Source organism: Polypterus senegalus, chromosome 6 (assembly GCF_016835505.1).
Source record: "Polypterus senegalus isolate Bchr_013 chromosome 6, ASM1683550v1, whole genome shotgun sequence".
In the NCBI taxonomy this organism is placed as follows: Eukaryota; Metazoa; Chordata; class Cladistia; order Polypteriformes; family Polypteridae; genus Polypterus; species Polypterus senegalus.
The window spans coordinates 117136278-117159310 of NC_053159.1; the positions used below are offsets into that span (position 1 = coordinate 117136278).

Genomic DNA, 23033 nt, shown 5'->3' on the forward strand with positions numbered 1-23033 from the left:
AACTGTCTTTGACCTCTCTTCTAATCATAATTCAGATTCAATGAAAGGACTAGATGTTACAATCCCTGATATTTGCATCACTTCTAATGGGGAAAGTCTTTTGAGGGATGGCTGCCATGAGGAAAGGCAGCCTGGAAGCTTTACCAGCGGGACACATCATCAGTTGTGTGCCTCAACTTCACAGGCCTTTTATCACAAGACACCCTCTGTTGAGGCAGGCCCACCACAGGTTGATCAAGCCTGGGCGTGTGTCACGCGGTTAGCTGATCGCCTTAGCCACCCAAGTGATGTCAGCCCTCTTCAGCCATAGCCAGTGACTGGTCCTCTCAGCAGTGTTAACCAATTCTCTGATAGCCTGTCGTTGGGCCTGTCCCCTGACTCCAACCTCTCTAAGTAGTTTCGCTGTTGTACTGGCAACAAAGCCCCTACACCCCACCTCCACCGGGCACACCTTGAACTTCCAGCCTCTGTCCTCCACCTCAGCTGCCAAGTTGGCATACCGCAGCTTCTTACGTTCAAATGCTTCCTCAATTGCATCCTTCCATGGTACCGCCAGCTCAATGACGTAAGCAAGTTTTCGGGAGTTAGACCAAAGGACGAGGTCTGAGATTTAAACACGGCACTTTCCTGCTTAGAATTAAATTAGGTAAACATAGTTAATCCCATGGTGATATTCAGATACATACAGCAGCACAAACATTATATACAAGAATACAGACTCCCATGACAGATGACACAACCACCAATCAGTCAAGCAATAAACAATCAATAAGTAAATAAAAATAAACTTAATGAGTACTTTGGTTTGAAACATTGAATTGCCTGGTAGCAGTGGGCGGAAACGACCCCCAGAGGTCTTCTTAGCACACTGGTGGAATAAGCCTGTGGCTAGAAGTACATCAAGGGAGCACCTCATGCAGGGGACTTTTCATCATGGCATCCAATTTAGCCATGATCCTCTTCTCCACAACGGCTTCCAGTGTGTATAGGAAATGTAAACTTCTCACCATGTAAGATGCAACAGTCTGTGTTGTCTTTACTGGTAAGTTGATAGGGAAGTCTAATGAACCCAGCTGCCAAATGTTATTAAGAATAGAGTTATGGGAGTTTATTTCTGAGCCACCACACAGTTTGGTTTTTATTTAAACAGGAACAAGCTAAGGTTGCTTAACCTTTTTGATTATAATGTTTTGAGAGACCTTGATGCTGATAGATTGCAAATTTTGAAGCAGGATCTTCACTTTTAAGACTTAACTAAGAGGTGAATCAGCAGTGTCACTCACATTTCCTTTTAATGAGTCAAATACAGTCAGTAGACATGAGGCTTTAATACATGAACCACAAACCAAGTTACACCATCATGAAATTACACACAGCATGATATAGACAACCTTTAGAGGTATATAATTTGAGGGATGGACAGGTTGTCCCCGTGTTCAGCGGACAGACCGACACGCAGGAGAGTTTCTCTTCAAGTCTTGGAGGAAGGGTTGATGGTGATTACTTTTGTGTCACCAGTGCAGATGATGGGAAACAGCTTCTCAGACGTATTGATGTCTTCAAAAGTATAAATGTGAGCATTTATAGAGTTATTGTCCATGGCGCATAGGGACAGTTGCTTTTTCTCATGGTCAAGGTAAAGTCTGATCTTATTAGGCTGATAGTTTAGATTCAGCTTGTTCTCTTTATCTGTAAAAAAAGTGTAATTGTTGTTCATCTTTCTAATAACCCAGTATCCCCTCTTATTTGTCATTAGGAATTCATTTCTCCTCTCAGCAGACTTCGTGATGACTCCTATTCTCCACAGGTTGCTGTTCCCAACATGCACATCCCAGTAGTGTTTCCCTGAAGTAAAGCCTTCATTACCCGGGGCGCAGCCAAAATAATCAAAATTCTGTGCGCCAGCTTGGCAAGTATTGGAATGATTGTTCTGCACTCGTGTCAGGTTTATAGACAAGATAAGCTTACAGTGTGATAAGGCGCTATTTAGAGTCACTGTGCCTGTGGAAAATGAGACAGAAAGAAGACTGGGCTGAAGGATTCATAAAAACCTACTTAGTGTCAGCATACAGATAGGTCAGTGTGGCTAAAGCTCTATACTGGCAAAACAATCAATGAAGGAAACCGATCTTTGTGTCTACCTAGTTCGCATTTTTGTGACCCTGTAACTTTCTCCTCAAACCCTTTAGTAACGCGATTGATCTTTCTTCCCTTAGTTATACTAAATCCTTTCTCTTTCTTCCTTGCTTTGTTCCTGTTTTTCCTAAAGGTGCTTACTAAACACCTCTTAATCTGATCTTCTTCTCTGTTTTAAATTGGTCATTTCTCTCTAATGATTTAAAACATCTTCAGATTGCTGCGTTCATATTCTCTTTTATCCTTAAACTATCCAGCTCTTTTCTAAAACCTGCATTTTCCATTACACAATCAGTGGGAGGCTATAGCCTGTTGTGGTGTCGACAGTTGCAGGACAGAAACCAAACCTGAAAGAGTTGCTATTTTTTTTCTCTAAACAATGATAATAATAATAATAGTAAGTGTCTTTATTTATTACTAGCCTGGATTCTGATCTCACCCCTGACATTTTAAATAAATTAAGTCAGCACAGGAAAGCAAAATACAGGGGGTCCTCGGGTTACAACGTTTCGACATACAACGTTTCGAGTTTACAACACTCACTCCCATAAAAACTTGAGACATGAGAAGGAATAAAGGTAAGCATTTTTTTACATTCATTTTTTCTGTTAAAAAAGTACAGAGTACAGTACAATATATTTATGTCCTTTTCTTTTTTCTCAGGCTTAGATTTTGTGTTTTTATGTTCTAGATTATGATTTTGCAAATGTATTAAGATAGGTAAGTGACTAGAGTGTGTTTCGACTTACACCAAAATTCGGGTTACATCACTGTTGTAGAAACGGAACTGTGTCGTAACCCAAGGACCCCCTGTACTGCATTTACTGCTTTCAGACTTTGAATGACACGATAAACGTTTCATTGTACACTCTGAACTGCCCCAAGATGGTGAGAAGGTTGAGGTGGTTACTTACTTTGACAGTCCTGTAGTTCTGTCACCATTTTGCACGATGTGTCATTCGTGGAAGTCATCGCTTTCTTAGTGAAAACTGAAACAACAGTAACATAACACACATCACATCTTTCTTTCTCTGTCTTGGTCTCTCTTTCTCTAACCAGTGCTCCTGAAGCCCCTGTGAGTCAAGAGGACCCCCAGAACCAAAGGGCCCCTTCATCAGACCTCCACAAACACAACGACAAAATGTATATGACTTTTAGAATCGGAAAAAAAGTATCTGTGTGCTTTAGATTAAACAAAACAGTAAGTTGCTGCTGTGTCACATCGTGTGACGTTACAGGCAACAGATGGATTGACGGGTGGGCACAGTAGTACTTGAAATCGGCAAAAGTTAGGGAGCAGACAACAAAGAGTTGCATCAAGATAAGAAAATAATTAAGCGCTGATTAAAGAAAGCAGTTGGTACAACAATCCATTGCCAAACTATGCCTCAGAGAACATCTATGTTTAAATCATCAGTGGAGGATGTAACTGGCGAAATGCTACCCCTGGAGATTACTGTACGTCACACAAGTCGAGCATCATGGCAAGTGTGACAGAAGAGGCTGCTCGTCCTTGTCCTCCATGCCCACCTCTTCCCATTGTAGATGGCCATGAGCCTACTAATCAAGATGTGCAGAACAACATGACAACTCAAGACCGAGGAAGAAATACCAATATTCAGTGTTTAAATAGAAATAGGTAAAAAAATAACATTGGCTTCTCATATTATTTCATATTTTAACTCCACAGCAGTTTTCCCCCAAATTGCAACAATCTAGCCTGACACAACATGGGATTAATTTTTAATTGACTTCAGTTTGAAATAAGGTAGAACACCCAGGTAGCGTTTTTCTAGGGACTAATGACCAAAAAAAAGCATTAAATGTAGAAAATTGTCGAGAATTTCTCAGAAGTCCATTAGTACAGGACTGGGTTCATTGTGTTTAAGTTTTTTTTTTTACATTTTCACTACAATTTTTATGATTAATAGTTAAGATTAAGATTGAAGTGCAATTATTATTGACATTTTTGCTCTTTTCAGATGGTTGTTCCTTTCCATAAAATCATGGGTATTGCAAGTGTGCCATTGTTTTGAAGTCAGAAATAGACTCCATTCACACTGCAGCTCCTTCCCCATTTTTTCAGTCATATGTGACAAAGATCTGATGTTTTTAGAGAAGTGTGACCAGCAAAAAAAAGACATGGAATCAAAATTTTCCAGAAGGGATTTACACTGCTCTCATAACAACAGTTTTTCATCCAAACCTGTTTTTTCCAATGAGCAAAACACCAGCAGTAATAAATGCATACAAACCAACAGCTCTGATCTTTTGTTTCCTGCTTCTCTTCCTTGCAGTTACCAAATGACAAATGTACAGATGTTCTGCACTGAAACAACTTGAAGTGGCGCAGCAATCAGCATCTGTCTGACAGAAGAGTTTTATTCATTTTGTGCATGTGGGGCGTCTTCAGGAGAGACATCTGTACTTATGTCAGATTTGAATTAGTCACAAAACTCTTCTTGGCAGCCAAAAACGAAACAAACTATCAGGAAAAAAATCAGGATAAGAGTCACTTTTAGTTGCAGTGTGAATGTTGCCATCTTCAGACAATGGCTGCTTTATGTCCAAGAACGGCATTAATAAAGTGTTAAATGTGTGAACATTCTAAATATGGGAATGCTAAATTGGGCTTCCATTGTAAAAGCTTATTTTAGGGAGGAGTCCCCATCTGCGGCCATTGCATTTTGCGCTGCACCAGTGTCTCTACCAGAGTAATTTTTGTCCATTTTGGTCTGCTTATTTCTCATGGCTGCAGTTGAACTCCATGCAGCTAGATTTTATGGGCCGGTGCAATGTTAGGCTTTGACTCTCTGATCAGAAAATGTTCAAGTCACACATCATTGTTTTCAGGATTTGGCTGGGGTGCTCCATGTCTTTCTGAAATGGCCGCTCCTGTTAGTGACTGTTACCATATAAATTAGTTAGGGAGCAGACATTTGATGGGACAGGCAAGGAAACTGAAAGAAGGAGTCTGGCAGAGCCAGTGACAGGAGGAACCACAGGAATACGCAGACAAGTTATATGCAATGCAATTACAGTTTTGTTGTGTTTTTCTTTTTTTACATTTTTTTTCTCTATGAATTCTACATAAAATTAACTCTTGGATACTCTGGGCAAGTACGCTGATGACAGTCCCTCAGGCTGGCAACTTTAGAATAATAGAAACTGAATATCCCACATCATTTAGCACCTTATATTAATATTATGGTCATTGACATTGAATGTTTTTGTACCTTATGCATCTGCTTTTCATTCTGAGTGGACAGAAATGTCAAAATATGGCACCTGGTGTACTCATCTGATTATCTGTACACTTTATACTGTTCTAGTTCACCATTTGAATAATTTTCATCTTCTGTACAAGAGGCATTTTATCTATTATTAAATGTGAACACATTTAAGTGACATCTTTTGGGTCGTATTGCTGTGGATACTCTTGTTACAAATTTGTTAAAACCCTTTTTGCTTTGTTTGATTTTTTTAACAATAGTAATTGTTAATTTTGTTTTTAAATGGTTGAATTATAATTTTGGTTATATTATTGTGTTGCTATTTTGTGTATTTGTTTTTCTCCATGGGAGCCGATTTATTGTGTTTTTTTTTTTTTATTATGATGATGCTGTGCAGTTGCTACGTATGTGACGTGTGCTTCAAGGAGGCCATGATTGTTAAGATGGCCGTTTGCATTGGGCAAATGTCAGAACTCTGTGAGAATGCAGAAATGACTTGCAAGAGAGTAGTAATCAAGTGAAAAAGGAACACTGTTTATCAGGATCTTTAATGGTTTAGAATTATTTTTTGCATTATGGGTGCTAGGATCACAAAGCTCCAAAATAGGCAAACTCATGAAAGTTGTCACAGAACAAGTAGGCCCAGAAAAATAAAGCAGGTCAGAGCAGCAATCATGAAAAGAATCAGACCCAGGAGAGGGGAAACTTGAAATCACTGGCCCAATAACAGTTAGAGTTTAATAATTAGGTAGATAGACGTTTGTTTGTCCCCAGGAGGAAATTTTTCTTTTTTACAGAAGTTCAATAAATAAATAAATAACAGCCCTCCTCTCAAATACACAACAGAATGTTTAAAAGGAACAAAAACTAAAAAAAAATAAAAACTTGTGACTTGGCTAAAGATACAAATAGCAGTCACACCATCAAGTAGAGACTGTGTTCCTTAACTGTGCTTGGCCTTTTCATTAACTTGTTGACTCGGTGGGCCTCTCTTGAAGTGATGTTGCTGTCCCAGCACTCCACACCATATAAAATGACACTGGGCATCACAGCATTGTAGACGTTGTAAAGGACGTCACTACCCGCATTAAAGGATTACAGTCTCATAAGAAAATGGAGCCTGCTCTGTACTTTCTTATATAGTTCCTCTGTGTTAAAAGGCCAATCCACCCTGTCATTGATGTGGACCCCCAGGTATTTGTAGGAGGGCACCACCTCCACATCCACTGTCTAGATAGAGGCTTTTTGGTGCGGTTAGGTCTCAGAAGAATGACACCCTTAATGTTACTACATAAAAGTTATCAAACAATAATAAGAGCAAATAAATAATAGGAATACAAAAGGGACTGGCTGAATACCAAAAATAAAAATGTATTTGTCTTGTAGTCACTAGTGAGAATTTATTGCAACACCAATTGTGATTTGATTTTGTGAATGGAAATGACTCTAGGAGTCATTGCCAGCCTCACAAAAAATCATTTTCAAAGCTTTGTCTGCCATCAGTCTTTTTTTTATAATAAATACAAAGATGATTTCTTTTAATAGATAACAGTAAAGGTGGCAGAACACTCTAAATTAAATCATGGTAAGGTGTGGTAACCACGGTAACCAAACATTGACGCCCTAAGGAAGGCTGCCTGATCCCCTCTAACTCTCATATGACAGGAATTCATCTGCGTACAAAAACAAATCAGGCGTCATTGCATGACCAAGCAAAACGTCAGCCAGATCTTGTGATTCCAAAATCAAATGAAAGAATAGCTACACACTACAGAAAGCAGACAATCTCACTAAGAGTAAATTAAGAAAATCGAAGATTATATCAAAAAGTGACTGTCAGCGACACAGGCATTCACTCATCTTAGTAGGGAAAATGACCGAAGTATCCTTACATCCTTAGAACGTTGCAGGTCTCTGATTGTGTATGCCAGTAAAGTTTCATGTATTATATGCATTTTGTTCAATTTTCACACTTCTGCAATCTTCTTATTTAGGGAAATTCACAATGGAACAACTGAAAGAGTAGGGCGAACAAAATGACTGATCAAGTGATCGTTGATTTCTGTCTGGAATTTATTTTTGTAATTGGTCTCTTTTGCTTTAGTTTATTTGCATTCTCTAGGTTAATGCTCCTCTCATCCAATATTGTCTTCTTACAATAATAAGTATATGAGGTGCCTTCTTTTGCCTACTGATGATTACCCAACATTTCCTCAGGTATTTGCTTATATTTTCATTTGTTGTTTTTCTGTTTGTTTCTGGAGACCCCATAGTCTCTTGGTTTTACTTACATTTGAAGGTTTCAGCATTAACTTGCAAGTCTGTGTTTGTTATACTCTAAGCCACCTTTCCACCGCACCCTTAACCAAAATAGAAATGATGCTAAATACTCACTATAAATAATAGTTGTGAGCACAGTGCCCAAAAATAGGAGGCAGATCATTAGCAAAATCTTCTTTCTGAATTGATGTTCTTTGCTTTCTGTTTCTGAGATTTTTAACCCTGGAAGAGACCATGCAGTATATAATTAGTGTCGCAAGGCATGCTTAGATATGGCAGCAGTTGTTAAGGTCAACACGAATCTCACCATTAGAAGGGGCTGCAGGTGTACCATCTTGGTTGATAGTGGAGGTCTTGAAGTTCACATGTGAATAGGTGACATCCTCACAGTTACCTGTAGAAGAAATAAACATCCATAACTCACTCACAGAACATGTCATTTTCACAACTTTCTGCTTCTGCCACTCAAGCCCAAAGCCATTTAGATTTATGTACGGTAAGTCTGAAGCACTTTCAGATTCATAGTTCTGGTCTGTACTTTTATCCTTCAAGGAACAATGGATTTTATAAAAATATGTGGTGCACGGTGGCGCAGTGGTAGCGCTGCTGCCTCGCAGTTAGGAGACCTGGGTTCACTTCCCGGGTCCTCCCTGCATGGAGTTTGCATGTTCTCCCCGTGTCTGCGTGGGTTTCCTCCTGCCGTCCAAAGACATGCAGGTTAGGTGGACTGGCGATTCTAAATTGGCCCTAGTGTGTGTGCTTGGTGTGTGGGTGTGTTTGTGTGTGTCCTGCGGTGGGCTGGCACCCTGCCTGGAATTGGTTCCTGTCTTGTGCCCTGTGTTGGCTGGGATTGACCCTGTGTTCGGATTCAGTGGGTTGGAAAATGGATGGATGGATATATCAAACATCTCACGAGAGATTCACAAAATTCAGCAGCCCACTAATTAGTCATTGAACGTGTTTATAAGCGCCTCAATAACCCATTTATTCACAGAAACCTGGTTCCTAAAATGCCAAGTAAAGAGAAACTGGGCTATTGGCCTCAGAGAAACCTGGTTAACAGAGGTAGATTTCTCTGCAAATAACCTGATTATGTGGCCATGTAAACCCTTAACTGGGATTACTGTGAAGGAATTTGTAGTCTGTGTGTGACTCTTGTACTCTGTTGGTCTGCACATGTATTTGCTTCACACACACGCTTAGCAGTTGCCGGACGAAATGTCCACAAAATACATTTCCAAAGGCAAATGTCCGGACAAATGCTTTATTCCTTCTCCTAGCCTAAATAATCTATCTCCATATTTCAGAAATCGCTAAATGTGTGTTGGTGAGCTGAAGGTACAGTGCTAAACTCAGCGACACAATCTTGAGACCAGTGACATGTTGAAAGTAATATGTATAAAGTAGACCAATTAATTTTTAAAGTAACAAGCAACTCAAGGAAATACACATCTTATTGAAATAAAAATACCTGCGTTGTTATTATTATCACAATAGCACTGATTGTAAGGCAAGACGCACATGTACTGATCATTACAGGGCTCAATGGCACAGCCAACCAGAAAAAAGTGAGTTGTGTGCAATCTGGTTAACAGCAAGCTATTAATAAAGTTAAAAATAAAGATACATTATCACGGGCGTCATGCTTATTGTCAGATTTACGGTGGCTGATGATGACACTTAACTCTCTTTGGTGAAGTTTAATTACAAAAGATTGTTTTGACAATGGAGAACTCCAAAGATTATGTGTGCATGTAAACACACTCACTAAGCATTGGACAGGTGTAGGTGGCCTTGAAGTCCAGGTAATATTCAAGACATCACTGTGGTGTATGTATTCAATACGTTTTTCAGTCATATTGCCTTTTCTCAATTATATAAAAAAATCTTGGGATGAGACGAGACTTTTTCAGAGAGACACTTTCACGTCCCGCAAGACAAAGACTAGATGACCAAGTAGAATGCCCCCTAGTTATTAAATATTATTCTTTCATATCCATTTTTTCTTATCATTATTATTTTACACTGCTTGTTTTCACTTTTTTCATACTTGGTTTTATTTTTATTTTTACACTTTGAGAAAATATTTATTAAGATCTTCCAGGAGAAATGTTGATAAAGTCCTTTCGTTCCCAGAGATTTTCTAGCAGGTGATAGCAAAGCTGGCCTGGTTAGACAATGATTGGTTTATTGTACTAAAACAATATTATCTAAAAGTTACAAAGAGTGTTACCACAAACTGGCATTTCAGACCTGAAAACAGCTGAGCCCCAGATGCACTGAAGCACAACAGCTGCTGACCCTAGGACTTCTAAATTGTGGATATCCGTAAAATTCCACCCTTGAAATGTAAGCAGACTCCAACAGCACCTGAGCAAGACAACAGCCTGAGCACCGAGATCACTTCAGCTAACACTGCCTTAATGTCAGTTAAGTTCTATCAGGAGCGGCACGGTGGCACAGTGGGTAGCGCTGCTGCCTCGCAGTTAGGAGACCTAGGTTCGCTTCCCGGATGCTTCCTGTGTGGAGTTTGCATGTTCTCCCCATGTCTGCGTGGGTTGCCTCCCACAGTCCAAAGACATGCAGGTTGGGTGAATTGGTGATTCTAAATTGTCCCTAGTGTGTGCTGGGTGTGTGTCCTGTGGTGGGTTGGTGCCCTGCCCAGGATTGGTTCCTGCCTTGTTGGCTGGGATTGGCTCCAGCAGACCCCCATGACCCTGTGTTCAGATTCAACGGGTTGGAAAATGGATGGATGGAAGTTCTATCAGGGGTCTTCCAGCAGGGCAGTACTAAATGTATGTATAATGAAACATTATTTAATACAAGTTAAGTATAAAATTATTATTTGTGCCATTGTTAATTTGTGTTGTCGTTTGTGATTTTAACAAATTTTCCACAGTGCATTCCCCAGCAATGAAACTGGTCCACCTGTGGAGCTAATGCCTAACTGATGGACCAGCATTAATGCTGGGATTTTCATTGCAGAAAGGTTGTTCTGTTTACAGTGCCTCCTCAAAGTCACAACGATGACAATATAACCACTTCAACACCACAAATCAATCATGACACAAATAATAATTTATACCCTGTGCTGGCTGGGAATGGCTCCAGCTGACCCCCGTGACTCTGTGTTAGGATATAGTGGGTTGGATGATGACTGACTGACTTTTATTAAAGAATCCACCAGTGCACAAATCCAGAAGCAGGTTCTATTATGAGTCCCAACATAAAAGTCGATAGAGATGGTTGTAGTGATCAGCTCAGGCACTCTTGGTGCTCACACTGTTATCTTCTCCAGATGTTGTAAGAGTGTGCAGAAGTTTGGAGTGTGGATGGTTATGGAGGGCAGCAATTTAAAAATCCAAGGATCAAGCAGATCAGCAGCAGTGATGCTCTGATGTGATTAGGATTAAATGGTTGTGGTAACACTTTTTGTAACATTAGGATCAGTAGTTTTATAAAATTACTTCAATACTCATGTCAGGAATAATGGAGATATCTGAAGAGGCTTGATTGGGAGGAACTGCCTGCTGGATCTGAACCAGTGAGTTGATCTTAGATTTCTGTGCTAGTCATGGATTGTCCATCACAAATACCATGTCTGGACAGAGGGAGACTCAGAAGTGTATCTGGTACAAGAACACCTTGGGCCCAGGGTCGATGATAGATTTTGTAGTTGTGTTATCCAACATGAGTCCATATGTCTTAGACACACGGATGAGCAGAGGGACAGAGCTGTCAATTGATCACCACTTGGTAGTGAGTTAGAGATTCAAAAATTAGAGATGTAGCTTAGGCCGGATAGATCTAAGAAGTCTAGATGAGCAGTTAGGGTGTCCTGGGAACATCTGATAGTGGCCTCTATTCATGATAAGTTCAGCTCCTATCTCTAAGAAAACATATCACATGTGCAGAGTGAAGTCGAGGACAATGAGTCCAAATGAACCTTATTCAACATCTCAGTTGTGGAAGCAGCTGCTAAAAGATGTGGTCATAAGGAAGTTAGGGCATCTCATGGTGTCAACTCTAAGACCTGATGGTGGACACTAAAGGTGAAGAAAGTTTGCAAGAAGGTGGTGTTCGGGGAAGAGTTCTCTTTGGGATCTCTTGAATCAGTTCAAAGGTACCGACAGGCTAATTGGACTGCTGCAAAAGTGATTGGGGAAGCAAAAGCTCAAGTATGGCAGCAGTTTGAAGAGATTTTCCAGGAAGAGCTGGAATCTGAGCTAGGATCATTGAAGACTGGGCTGACCTGCTGGGCCTGGATGATGAGATGAGGTATCCAACAGTTCCAGGACTTTTTTGTGCATGTGAAAAGTCCAGAAAATGACTGGTAGAACTTGACCCTTCTCAAAATACTGGATAATTTTGCTGGACTGCCTATGTGCAGTGGAAAGTCCCTTCTTTGGAAGCTTGTCTTCTGCAGACATTCTCATGTTTACTAACATTTACTTGTGGTTAAGACTAGCTGAATTTACAATAAATGAAGTTCCCAATCAATGACCTTGAAATTTGACAAAGCTTTCTTTAGCCCATTGGCGTCAGTCACCCTCCATGTATATCTCACAGAATCTAAAAAGAAGCCATTTTTAAACAGAGGCCACATTTATCTGATCTCTAAGGGACAGCCATCATATTTTCTGCACAGCGCTCATTTTTGGTTCCTATCATCATAACATTGCACTTCAAGTCAGACAGGAGTGCCCCTTTTTCAGGATTGATAATTTATTTGTTGTATAGAGGCATTTCTGAGAAAGCTCAGTAAAAATAAAAGTATAAATGCTATAAAATATTCACATTAGAATATTGGAAATTAGCGCTGAGGGCTGTAGCAAGTTTTCAAAAAAATCAATAAGTAATATTCATTGTAATTCAGACTTTAAATTGCATTACAGACATACTGCATTTGTTTTTTGCTCTATATAATTATATATATATTTATTCTCAAGTCAAGTCAATTTTATAAATAGAGCACATTTAAAACAACATAAATCGACCAAAGTGCTGTAACTCTGTTTAAACACATACTGTATGTATAGGGATTTAGCTGATGTGATTATGTTATTATTTAATCTTTTAATTGCTTTTGAAGGCATATTTCTTAATAAATATTATGTTTGTCTGGGATTTTAAAAATCGTTTGTATGTGCCTTTAAAAATCAAAGGGAAAAACTACAAAGCACTTACTGACTCAGGGGTGCTACATTTTGTCAGTGGATGGTAACCCGATCGGTTCAGGTGTACTGGAATTCATTGCATATCCAATTAAGATTCACATTGAGGGTTCTTCATGTGGAAGATCTCTCATTTTTTTATTATTCCTTCAAATAATATTAAGGTATCCTTGGTTAACATTGCATATCTCTGAAATAGACTGGCACAATAAAAGTATTTTTGCTTGGTATCAGTATTGTAAAACGAATTGCGTGTAACACATCTTCCTGTCAGTTAAACCTCAAGCAGATATCCTTAGATGCTGCAGATGTTCTACCAGACGGTTGTGGCGAGTGCCCTCTTCTACGCGGTGGTGTGCTGGAGTGGCAGCATAACGATGAAAGACACCTCACGCCTGGACAAACTTGTTAAGAAGGCAGGCTCTATTGTAGGATTAAAAATGGACATTTTAACATCTGTGGCAGAGCGACGGGCACTAAGCAAACTCCTGTCAATCATGAAGAATCCACTGCATCCACGTAACAGTGTCATCTCCAGGCAGAGGAGTAGCTTCAGTGACAGACTTTTGTTACCGTCCTGCTCCACTGACAGACTGAGGAGATCGTTCCTCCCCCACACTATGCGACTCTTCAATTCCACCCGGGGGAGTAAATGCGAACATTAATTTTATTTTAATTCTTTTCATTTTTATTACTATTTAATTTAATATTGTTTCTTTGTATCAGTATACTGCTGCTGGATTATGTGAATTTCCCCTTGGGATTAATAAAGTATCTATCTATCTATCTATCTATCTGTCTATCTATCTATCTATCTGTCTATCTATCTATCTATCTATCTATCTATCTATCTATCTATCTATCTATCTATTTATCTATCTATCTATCTATCTATCTATCTATCTATTTAGCACTCTCTTTTTCTTTTATTCAGTTCTTTGGCAGCGTTATTTTGACTGCAGTTTTGGGTTTTGGTTTGGTTTGATGAAAGATCGACTTAAATTCCTCATTTATGATCTTAGTGTGTTTCCTGACTTTGCACTTCATCTTCAAGTCCTCGATTTTAATTTTTCTAATATTTTTACCAGAACATTAGCATGTAGGATGGTGAGTAGAACAATGTGGTTTATAGTTACAATTATAAGTGAAAGAGATGGTACAAAGATGTTTTCTTTTGTAAAGCCTTTCTAAATAGATTTTTTTGGAGGTAAGGAAAAAAAATGGTAATTGCCAAGAATTTTCTATATTTTCTTAAAATCTCTAAGTGATATGGTATGAATTTGAATTCTGCCTCACATCTTCTTCTTGCTTTGCATGTAGTGAGTCTCATGTGAACTTGAATGACCAGTAAAGACCACCCTCAATTCTAGCACTGTTATGTTACAGCCAGGGGTTACTCCCTAGCTTATGTTTATTTTCATTTTTTGTGTCATTTTTTGTTGTTTTTAAATTATTATTTATTATTTTTCTTGTGTAAAATGTAAATATTCTTTTATTATTATGTACTGTGTATATGTGCTTCAAAGGTACAGTGGGATGCAAAAGTTTGGGCAAGCTTGTTAATAGTCATTATTTTCCTGTATAAATTGTTGGTTGCTACGATAAAAAATGTCAGTTAAATATATCATATAGGAGACACACACAGTGATATTTCAGAAGTGAAATGAAGTTTATTGGATTTACAGAAAGTGTGTAATAATTGTTCAAACAAAATCAGGCAGGTGCACAAATTTGGGCACCACAAAAAAGAAATGAAATCAATATTTAGTAGATCCGCCTTTTGCAGAAATTACAGCCTCTAAACGCTTCCTGTAAGTTCCAATGAGAGTCTGGATTGTGGTTGAAGTTATTTTGGACCATTCCTCTTTACAAAACATCTCTAGTTCATTCAGGTTTGATGGCTTCCGAGCATGGACAGCTCTCTTTAACTCACACCACAGATTTTCAATTATATTCAGGTCTGGGGACTGAGATGGCCATTCCAGAACGTTGTACTTGTTCCTCTGCATGAATGCCTTAGTGGATTTTGAGCTGTGTTTCGGGTCGTTGTCTTGTTGAAAGATCCAGCCCCGGCGCAGCTTCAGCTTTGTCACTGATTCCTGGGCATTGGTCTCCAGAATCTGCCGATACTGAGTGGAATCCATGCGTCCCTCAACTTTGACAAGATTCCCAGTCCCTGCACTGGCCACACAGCATGATGGAACCACCACCATATTTTATTGTAGGTAGCAGGTGTTTTTCTTGGAATGCTGTGTTCTTTTTCCTCCATGCATAACGCCCCTTGTTATGCCCAAATAACTCAATTTTAGTTTCATCAGTCCACAGCACCTTATTCCAAAATGAAGCTGGCTTGTCCAAATGTGCTTGAGCATACCTCAAGAGGCTCTGTTTGTGCTGTGGGCGGAGAAAAGACTTCCTCTGCATCACTCTCGCATACAGCATCTCCTTGTGTAAAGTGTGCCGAATGGTTGAACGATGCACAGTGACTCCATCTGTTGCAAGATGATGGTGTAGGTCTTTGGTGCTGGTCTGTGGGTTGACTCTGACTGTTCTCACCATTCGTCGCTTCTGTCCGAAATCTTTCTTGGTCTGCCACTTTGAGCCTTAACTTGAACTGAGCCTGTGGTCTTCCATTTCCTCAATATGTTCCTAACTGTGGAAACAGACAGCTTAAATCTCTGGGACAGCTTTCTGTATCCTTCCACCTAAACCATGATGGTGAACAATCTTTGTCTTCAGGTCATTTGAGAGTTGTTTTGTGACCCCCATGTTGCTACTCTTCAGAGAAAATTAAAGGAGGAGGGAAACTTACAATTGACCCCCTTAAATACTCTCTCTCATTATAGGATTCACCTGTGTATGTAGGTCAGGGGTCACTGAGCTTATCAAGCCAATTTGAGTTCCAATAATTAGTTCTAAAAGTTTTGGAATCAATAAAATGACAACGGTGCCCAAATTTATGCACCTGCCTGATTGTTTGAACAATTATTGCACACTTTCTGTAAATCCAATAAACTTCATTTCACTTCTCAGATATCACTGTGTGTGTCTCCTATATGATATATTTAACTGACATTTTTTATCGTAACAACCAACGATTTATACAGGAAAATAATGACTATTAACAAGGTTGCCCAAACTTTTGCATCCCACTGTATATTCCAATGATATCATGGATCCCAGGCCACTATGACGCCACTGTACTGGCTGAACAGGGCGGCAGCAGTTTAAAGCAAGCAGCCATACCACATGCACAGGCCATCTGAAGATAAGCATGTTTGGACCAGGCTAGTACTTGGACGGGAGACCATCTAGGAAAAACTCGGGTTACTGCTGGAAGAGGTGCTGGTGAGACCAACAGGAGGCACTTACCTTGTGGTCTGTCTGTGGATCACAATACCTCAGTACAGTGATGGAGACACCGTGCCGTAAATATGGCGCCGTCCTTTGGATGTGACATAAAACTGACGTCCTGACTTTCTGTGGACATGAAAGATCCCTGGATATCTTTCAAAAACAGTATGGTGCATCCCAATGTCCTGGCTAAACTGTCCATCATGATCCTGTCCATTCTGGCCCTTAATCATCCCCTGTCTCTAGTTGGCCATCTCTCTCACCCCTTCTCCTCCTAATAGTTAATGTGTGGTGAGAGTACTGATGCAAAAATGGCTGCCGTTGCATTATCCAGGTGGGTACTAGAAATTGGGGGCAGTTGAAATGTTTTCCCTCTTTCTAAGTGCTCTGAGTAGAGAGAAAAGTGCTATATCAATGTAATCAGTTCTTATTATTAAGATGGAATCGGAAGATGGATTGTACATGTAATATCTAACCAATGTCATAACCAAGATTCAGGAATCAACAAAGAATCTTGACGTGAGATAAAATCAAAGATCAAGAAATGTAGTGAAAGAGTCAGTTACCAAAATGTTTAATGCAGGCAAAGCCAAAACATGAGACGTAGACTAAAGTCAAATATCAGACAGTAATTCATAACTAGTGAGAGCTTTAAATAATAATAACGCAAGGGTTTCTTTAGTTTTCATTTATCCACTAACTTTGACATTTCATAAATTGTTTCACACTGACCTTTATACAGTCGCACACACGTGTCACACACTCCTTGTTGACCTGACTAGCAGTCAGGCAGTCTGGCAGACCTGCATCATAAACAGCCAACAATGGCGGTATCCATAATAAAACAAGGTGGTTTTTCAAAAATAACGCCTTCAGAAACTTTCTAAATCTGAAAACCTGACCATGAAATTCCTTGAAATCTAAAACCCCCAAAAATGATACATACATAAATTTTAGAGGCCAAGGAAAAGTTGAAAAAATATAATACAAAATCCAGATCATAACCACCCACAGCCTTTACGCTGAGGATGAGGAGATGGTTGCAGTACATCATCTCAAGATTGTTGTGAAGTGCGAGTCATTTATGGTAAGTACAGTTGCCCTCTCTCCCTTGAAGAGTGATTTGTGTATTTAAGATAGTTAAAAGTATTAATGGAAGAATCACACTAGATTGGAAGCACAAATGGGAGGATCCTCATTTTCTATCCCAGTGAGGGAAAACAATTCATTGATAAATGAGATCTTCCAACAAGAGGGACTGCAGTACTCCTAGTGTGGATGCCCCTAGGGTTGCCTGTGAGTTGTAGTGTGGAAGGGCAACCATGTCAGGTTTTCTGGGGAAGGTGCTGTGAGGGTTGGACCTACCTATCGTGGGGAACTTCTCTATGACCCTAAAGGGCTCCCATCATGCAATGCCGTGACTCCAGAATCTGTCCCTGGTCCACTATAAAAGGAAGTTGACTCATTTGCATCATAGAATCAGAGTTGAGATAAAGAGTCCAACGCTTACAGAGAAGTAGTGGAAGGAGGTGGATGGTGCTTATTTATGTGTTATACTGTGCTGGACTGACTTAAACCCTGGGCAAGTACCTGAAATTGTGTTCCGCTGAGCTCTGTCTGGTGTTCATTGTTCTGGGGCGCCCCAAACATCTCACTGGTTTGAATATTTTAGGGTTATGAGTTGTAGCTGCACTTCTTATAGCTGAGAGATGTGGAGCACCACCACTTAATGAATGTCCCATTGGCTAGCTACCTCATTCTGCTTATTTGAAGAATTCTTAACCCACCTTCCATATTATTATTAATTTTCAGGAAATACAATGCATATGGATGACAGAAATGTGAAACCTCAGTGTGCCTTCTGTATTTAAGAGTCAGTATGGTGCAGCATGGTCGTACAGTGGTTACTCCTTCTTCCTCACCGATCAAGCATCATGGATTTAAATCCCCACCACCACACTCCAAGTGGGCATGGCATCATGTCCAGGATGGGTTCTAGTCTTGCAGTGAGCTACAGAATGGTATGTCATGTAGCTTTCAAAATTCTAAAACCTTCATCAGTAATTCTTGTGTCATTAAATTAAAAAGCCTTCAAATTTGGCAACACATACTCGTGACGTTTCTGCTTTGAAATTTACCTTCCAGTTTATGGTTTATTTAACTTTGCCTTCCTGCTATTTGCTGTTGATTTCTTTATTTCTGTAAACAATGATGCTTATAAAGTGCTGGATGGGACAATGTATACAATATAAAATGAATATGTTTGTTATTTGTGTAAATACACCCTGTTCATTTAAAGATGACTATGTGAATTGTACTTTAATTAATTTAGGAGTAATAAAAGGCCTAATGAACCTTGATCTGCTTATGTGTGTGAGTGTTATACAAGTTATTGGATGATGGCTCCCTCTCAGCTATTAACCCTTCTCAGCAAAACACAGGAACAAATACACAATTTGACAAACAAGAGGAGACTATCCAGTCCATCAAGCTTTCTTATTTAGCTAATCTTTAAGATGCCAACAGTGGGAATCAGATGGAGTCGGAGCTGTGATTTCTAAGGAATGCCATTTAACCAGCTGTGGATCTGGCAGCTAGCTTGGTGATACCATTTTCTTGTTCATCCTGTCCTAACAGCTGTCCTCCCTAGAATGAAAGTTTATGACCCTGTGAATCAAAACCACCACTTATAGCACTCAGGTAAATGAAAACTACATTAGCCAGCCGCAGATTTGCCTTTTATCTTGTGATGTGGCTTTCCTGTATGGCGTCTCTATCAGCCTTGCTACACGTGCTACACTTTACTAGTATAACGTCTGTTTAATCCCATTCACTTATCTGTAGTGAATATTCATTTACACTCCTGTGTCTGCATATTTCTTTCTGTAGTTCCAAATGAGGCACCTTGAGACAGATTTAATATATTTTATTTAATCCACCCAAAGTCAGACTGCTGCTAGCATTACATTTAATACTTTTGTTTTTTTCAACATTAACTAAAGCCGATGTCACATTACACAACTTCTAGTCAAAAGGAATGTCAAATTACACAATCCTGTGACAACTTTCCAGTGCGGTGTCACATTTCCAAAGTATCACGAGCTGGCCTCATTCTCTGACGGCCAATAACATGCTGCCTGATGTAGCCATTGCTGTATGAATGCTTTCTATGTCTGCTCATTTTAAGGCCTCTTTTTTACCATTTTTTAGTAGTGAATAAAGCATGAGACTTCAGACAGATAAGCCCCACTTCTGTTTGCAACATACGAAACACTAGTATTCCTCGTTTTTTGTCACTGCTTTATAGGCATTGTACTTCTGGATTAGCATCCATTGGTTATCAGCTCTCATCTGCACAGAAACTGCCCCATGACTAAAGACAAAATAAGACCTGTTTGATTTTGTTCAGAACAAGTCACAGACTAGTTGGACTTTGTTACGGGGTATGGCACAGTGTGTGACTGGCAGTCACTGGAGCACGTCACGACTGCCTCTGACTCGCTAAGATGATATAAATGAAGTCTACAACTGTAAATTGCTGGAAACTGGACATGGCTATTATCTAAGTTATGGTTGGGTAAAACAAAACAAAGTAAAACAATTACGATATGTATTACCATATCGAAGTCTGCAAAGCAAAAAGCTTCACTAACCTGAAAACATAAGCAATAGTCAGTAGGCAGGTCCTCAGGTCTCTCCTGAGTCTAACTCTATGATGACTGCTTTACTTTGTCTTCATTTTATTTTTAGTTATTTTCACTAAAAAGGGGGACGTTAAGTGACAATGACAGTGCCTCAACTGCTCTGTGTGAAATAGTGGCTTTGGCTTCCTGCCTGTCTGTCATTTGTGGGTTGTTTTTTTTTTTCTATTTTCTGCCTCCATCGATGATGAAAAGTTTGCCTTCTAACGTCTTCAGGTTCTATCCTGGCTTAGATCACACAGGTCACAGAGCAGGACACTGAAACAGGCCAGCCTTAACGTGACGCTGGCAGACTTCCACATATCTCTTCTCCTTTTTACAGCCCTAATCCCAAAGCCTACATTCCTTGATTGCACATTTTTCTGCTGCTTGAAAAACCAAAAGAGGACCCTCTGAAAGTTTAAAGTCTCACCTGGAGGTTTGGCAGCTGTGTTGGCTCCAGCCTGGGAAAAGTCTAAAGTTGAATAGGTGACTTCGCCAGCCATGGTCATTGGTGGAGTGTCTAGACGAAAATGATCATTCTAGACAGAATTCATCAAATGACATACTTCCTTCCTCGATTGCCTCAGACGTGATGAAACAATTGATGGATGAGGAAGTCAGAGCTTTACAAGGATAGCAAGGATTGATGATGAGACTTGCAGATGACACACTCCCTTTAAGACAAATAAGTGATACAAAAACATGCAGGTTTTTGGGGTCACTGTTGTCACATGAACAGAGTACAGAGAAATTCTTACTTGCATGTGCTAATCAACATGCAAAATGGTTTGCCGGAGAGATCATGTATTAAATATGTCTGTGTTCAGTACAGCTTACTTCAGTTTTAAGTTAATTGTGATAATGTAGGGGCCAATTCCTGGGGTCAGATATATAAAACTTGTATATGCATAAAGAGAGACTTGAATTGTGTATATGCAGCAATTTCATAAAATATAAAAGAAAACATTGATGATGCATCCATACGCCATATTTTGGAGAAAGTGGGAAACAACAACACTATTTATCAAGTAGGGAAATGTATCCAAACCAGCTAAATTGTGATTCCTGAGTATAATAATTCTTATCACCAAGTCATTATTATAATGTACATTGATTTGAAAAACATATTAAACCTCATATGACATATAGACTCTATTTTAGTTCCCTTTCAAGTGGGCCAACGCTGCGTATTTGCACTGAACAACTTTTGTGGTTTTTGGTCAGTTTATATAACCTTCCTTTTGTCAATTCTAAGGATTAGAAACTGAAGTATTGTAAAAACCCAGCAGTACATAAAGCTATAAGTCTCATCCCCTACAGCTTTTTCATAGCCTGGTTTGACACAACATGGCCTGCTTGGCTTGCCTGAAGACTATACAAATGTTCATATGCGTAGGGAATGAGCTTTTAGGGGCTAGTTGGATTTTTTGCCTGTAATGACAACTGGCTTATGAGTGGATTTAGACTTTCAAAAGCTTTTCTAATGGAACTATGTGCTGAGATGGGACCATCATTACAAGGACAGACTAGTTGAAATCAGACTACACCCACTCATATCTGGGTTTTAACAACACTTGACTTTTTGGAAGCAGCATCTATCAGTGGGAGCTGGCCAACAGGTCAGGAATATCTCGGCCAAACTTCAGCTCCATCATGTCTGCTGTGCTGGAAGCCTTGAACGGACTGACGAGGCTTGACATTCTGTTTTCATATGGCTTGGTTATGCATGCAAGCATTTACAGCCAATTTTCCTAATGTAGCGATTGCAGTTGACTCATATTGCAATAAGGGCATCTAGCGAGAATGACAGCCATAAGCAGTTACATTCCATTAATGTATAAGTCATCTGTGATGCCAAGATGAGACCGACAAGCACTGTGGCTCAGCGGCTTGGTAAAACCAGTGATCCATTTCTTTTAAGGCAAACTAGCATTGGAAGACGACTTGCTGATTGTGCTGTACATGATGGCTGGCTCATTAGTTGTAACTGGCTGAAGCCTCAGTGCTTCACATGGCCTACACTATACGTTGTAACAGCAGTCATGTTATCCCACATGCCACTTGATAATGGGTACCCACTCAGATGCCAGTACCTTATGCCTTTCCATGCCACCAGGGCCTAGAGGAGGAGGAGGATGACTATAATGCCATGCAGATCCCACCGCAGGACTCCTTCGAATACAGGTAGTGGGGTCTTGTTCCATTAGGTGGGAGGCGGCTCCACCAGCCAATGAAGATCTGTAGTACCGTTATTGCATGTGTGTGAGGTTCGTTAGCACATTCCATGTATGGTTGTTTCAGTGTGGCAACAAGGTGGGGTTCACAGCGCATTCATGTCCGCACATGTACAAGATGATTCTGATATATAAAGAGTAAATTGAGCACAAATGTGCATATGCCATTTTTTTTATACAGTAAATCAATTTTTTTTTTTTGCTATACTCATTTCCCGATTTTTCAGTGTACACATATTTTCAATCTCAATTCTATGTACAATTTTATAAATGAGCCCCCTGTTCAGGCCACTATTCCTATTACGTATTTAACACTTTTACAATTCTCCCACGTGTATTTTGTGTCATTGGTTGACAGGAACCTAGTTTAGAGTTGATTCTCATCTTGTGTTCCTCCCATGATTCCTGTAGCCTGATACTAATCTGTATTGAGAAGACAATTCCTTCTTCATTCTTGCCTTATAAGCTCAATTGCCCTTCTCAAATATATATCAATTTTTTCTAGAAATGATGGATTTTCTTCTTAGTTAAACATTGTTGGTTATAAACTCTTATTAAAAGTGACAAAAATTTCATATGATTTTTCTTGCTTTCAGTATCTACATTAATAAAATCTGTAATTTTACGTTGATGTTAATGGTGCTACTGTGAATAAAATAAAGTGCAGTTAAATTATGGCATTAGTGCCATGAGACTATAGTTAGATAGTCAATTATAATAATGCAGATGGCATGATTATCATGGCACACATCATCAAGAGCCTAACAGGTACCCCATGCCATCCGGCAGCTTTGTTTTTACTGTTTTATTTTAATAGAATATCCAATGACCCATTTTCACAATTTATTTATAGGCTCTGGACAATTGAGTGAAGGTAGACTTGAGTAGTCCAAGTTTTTCATATCAATTTAATCAAATCCTATGAAGATGGAAGGAGTG

At 39.5% G+C, this 23033-nt stretch overlaps 1 protein-coding gene across 2 annotated transcripts; it reads right to left on the reverse strand.

Moving 5' to 3' along the window:
- Positions 1-1273: 1273 nt before the first annotated feature.
- On the reverse strand, positions 1274-20402 carry LOC120531462 (E3 ubiquitin-protein ligase TRIM39-like). 2 transcript variants are annotated; one of them, XM_039756897.1, is made up of 5 exons: positions 20291-20402; positions 7957-8043; positions 7764-7871; positions 3051-3125; positions 1274-1689 (listed from the first exon to the last, which is right to left on the reverse strand). In XM_039756897.1, the coding sequence occupies exons 1-5, from the start codon at positions 20367-20369 to the stop codon at positions 1472-1474; spliced, it is 567 nt and encodes a 188-aa protein (XP_039612831.1). In that variant the 5' UTR covers positions 20370-20402; the 3' UTR covers positions 1274-1471. The 2 variants fall into 2 exon arrangements, with proteins under 2 accessions (XP_039612831.1, XP_039612830.1); XM_039756896.1 differs by having other exon boundaries at positions 1274-2001.
- Between the last annotated feature and the right edge of the window lie 2631 nt (positions 20403-23033).

Bases quoted from the DNA above. Each gene is read 5' to 3' on its own strand.
- LOC120531462 (XM_039756896.1), bottom strand. From the start codon at position 20,369: ATGACCATGGCTGGCGAAGTCACCTATTCAACTTTAGACTTTTCCCAG. The intron at 8,044-20,290 runs GTGAGACTTTAA...TTTCTTCTACAG, and splicing joins CACAGCTGCCAAACCTCCAG to GTAACTGTGAGGATGTCACC. The intron at 3,126-7,763 runs GTGAGTATTTAG...CTGTTGTTTCAG, and splicing joins GCTCACAACTATTATTTATA to TTTTCACTAAGAAAGCGATG.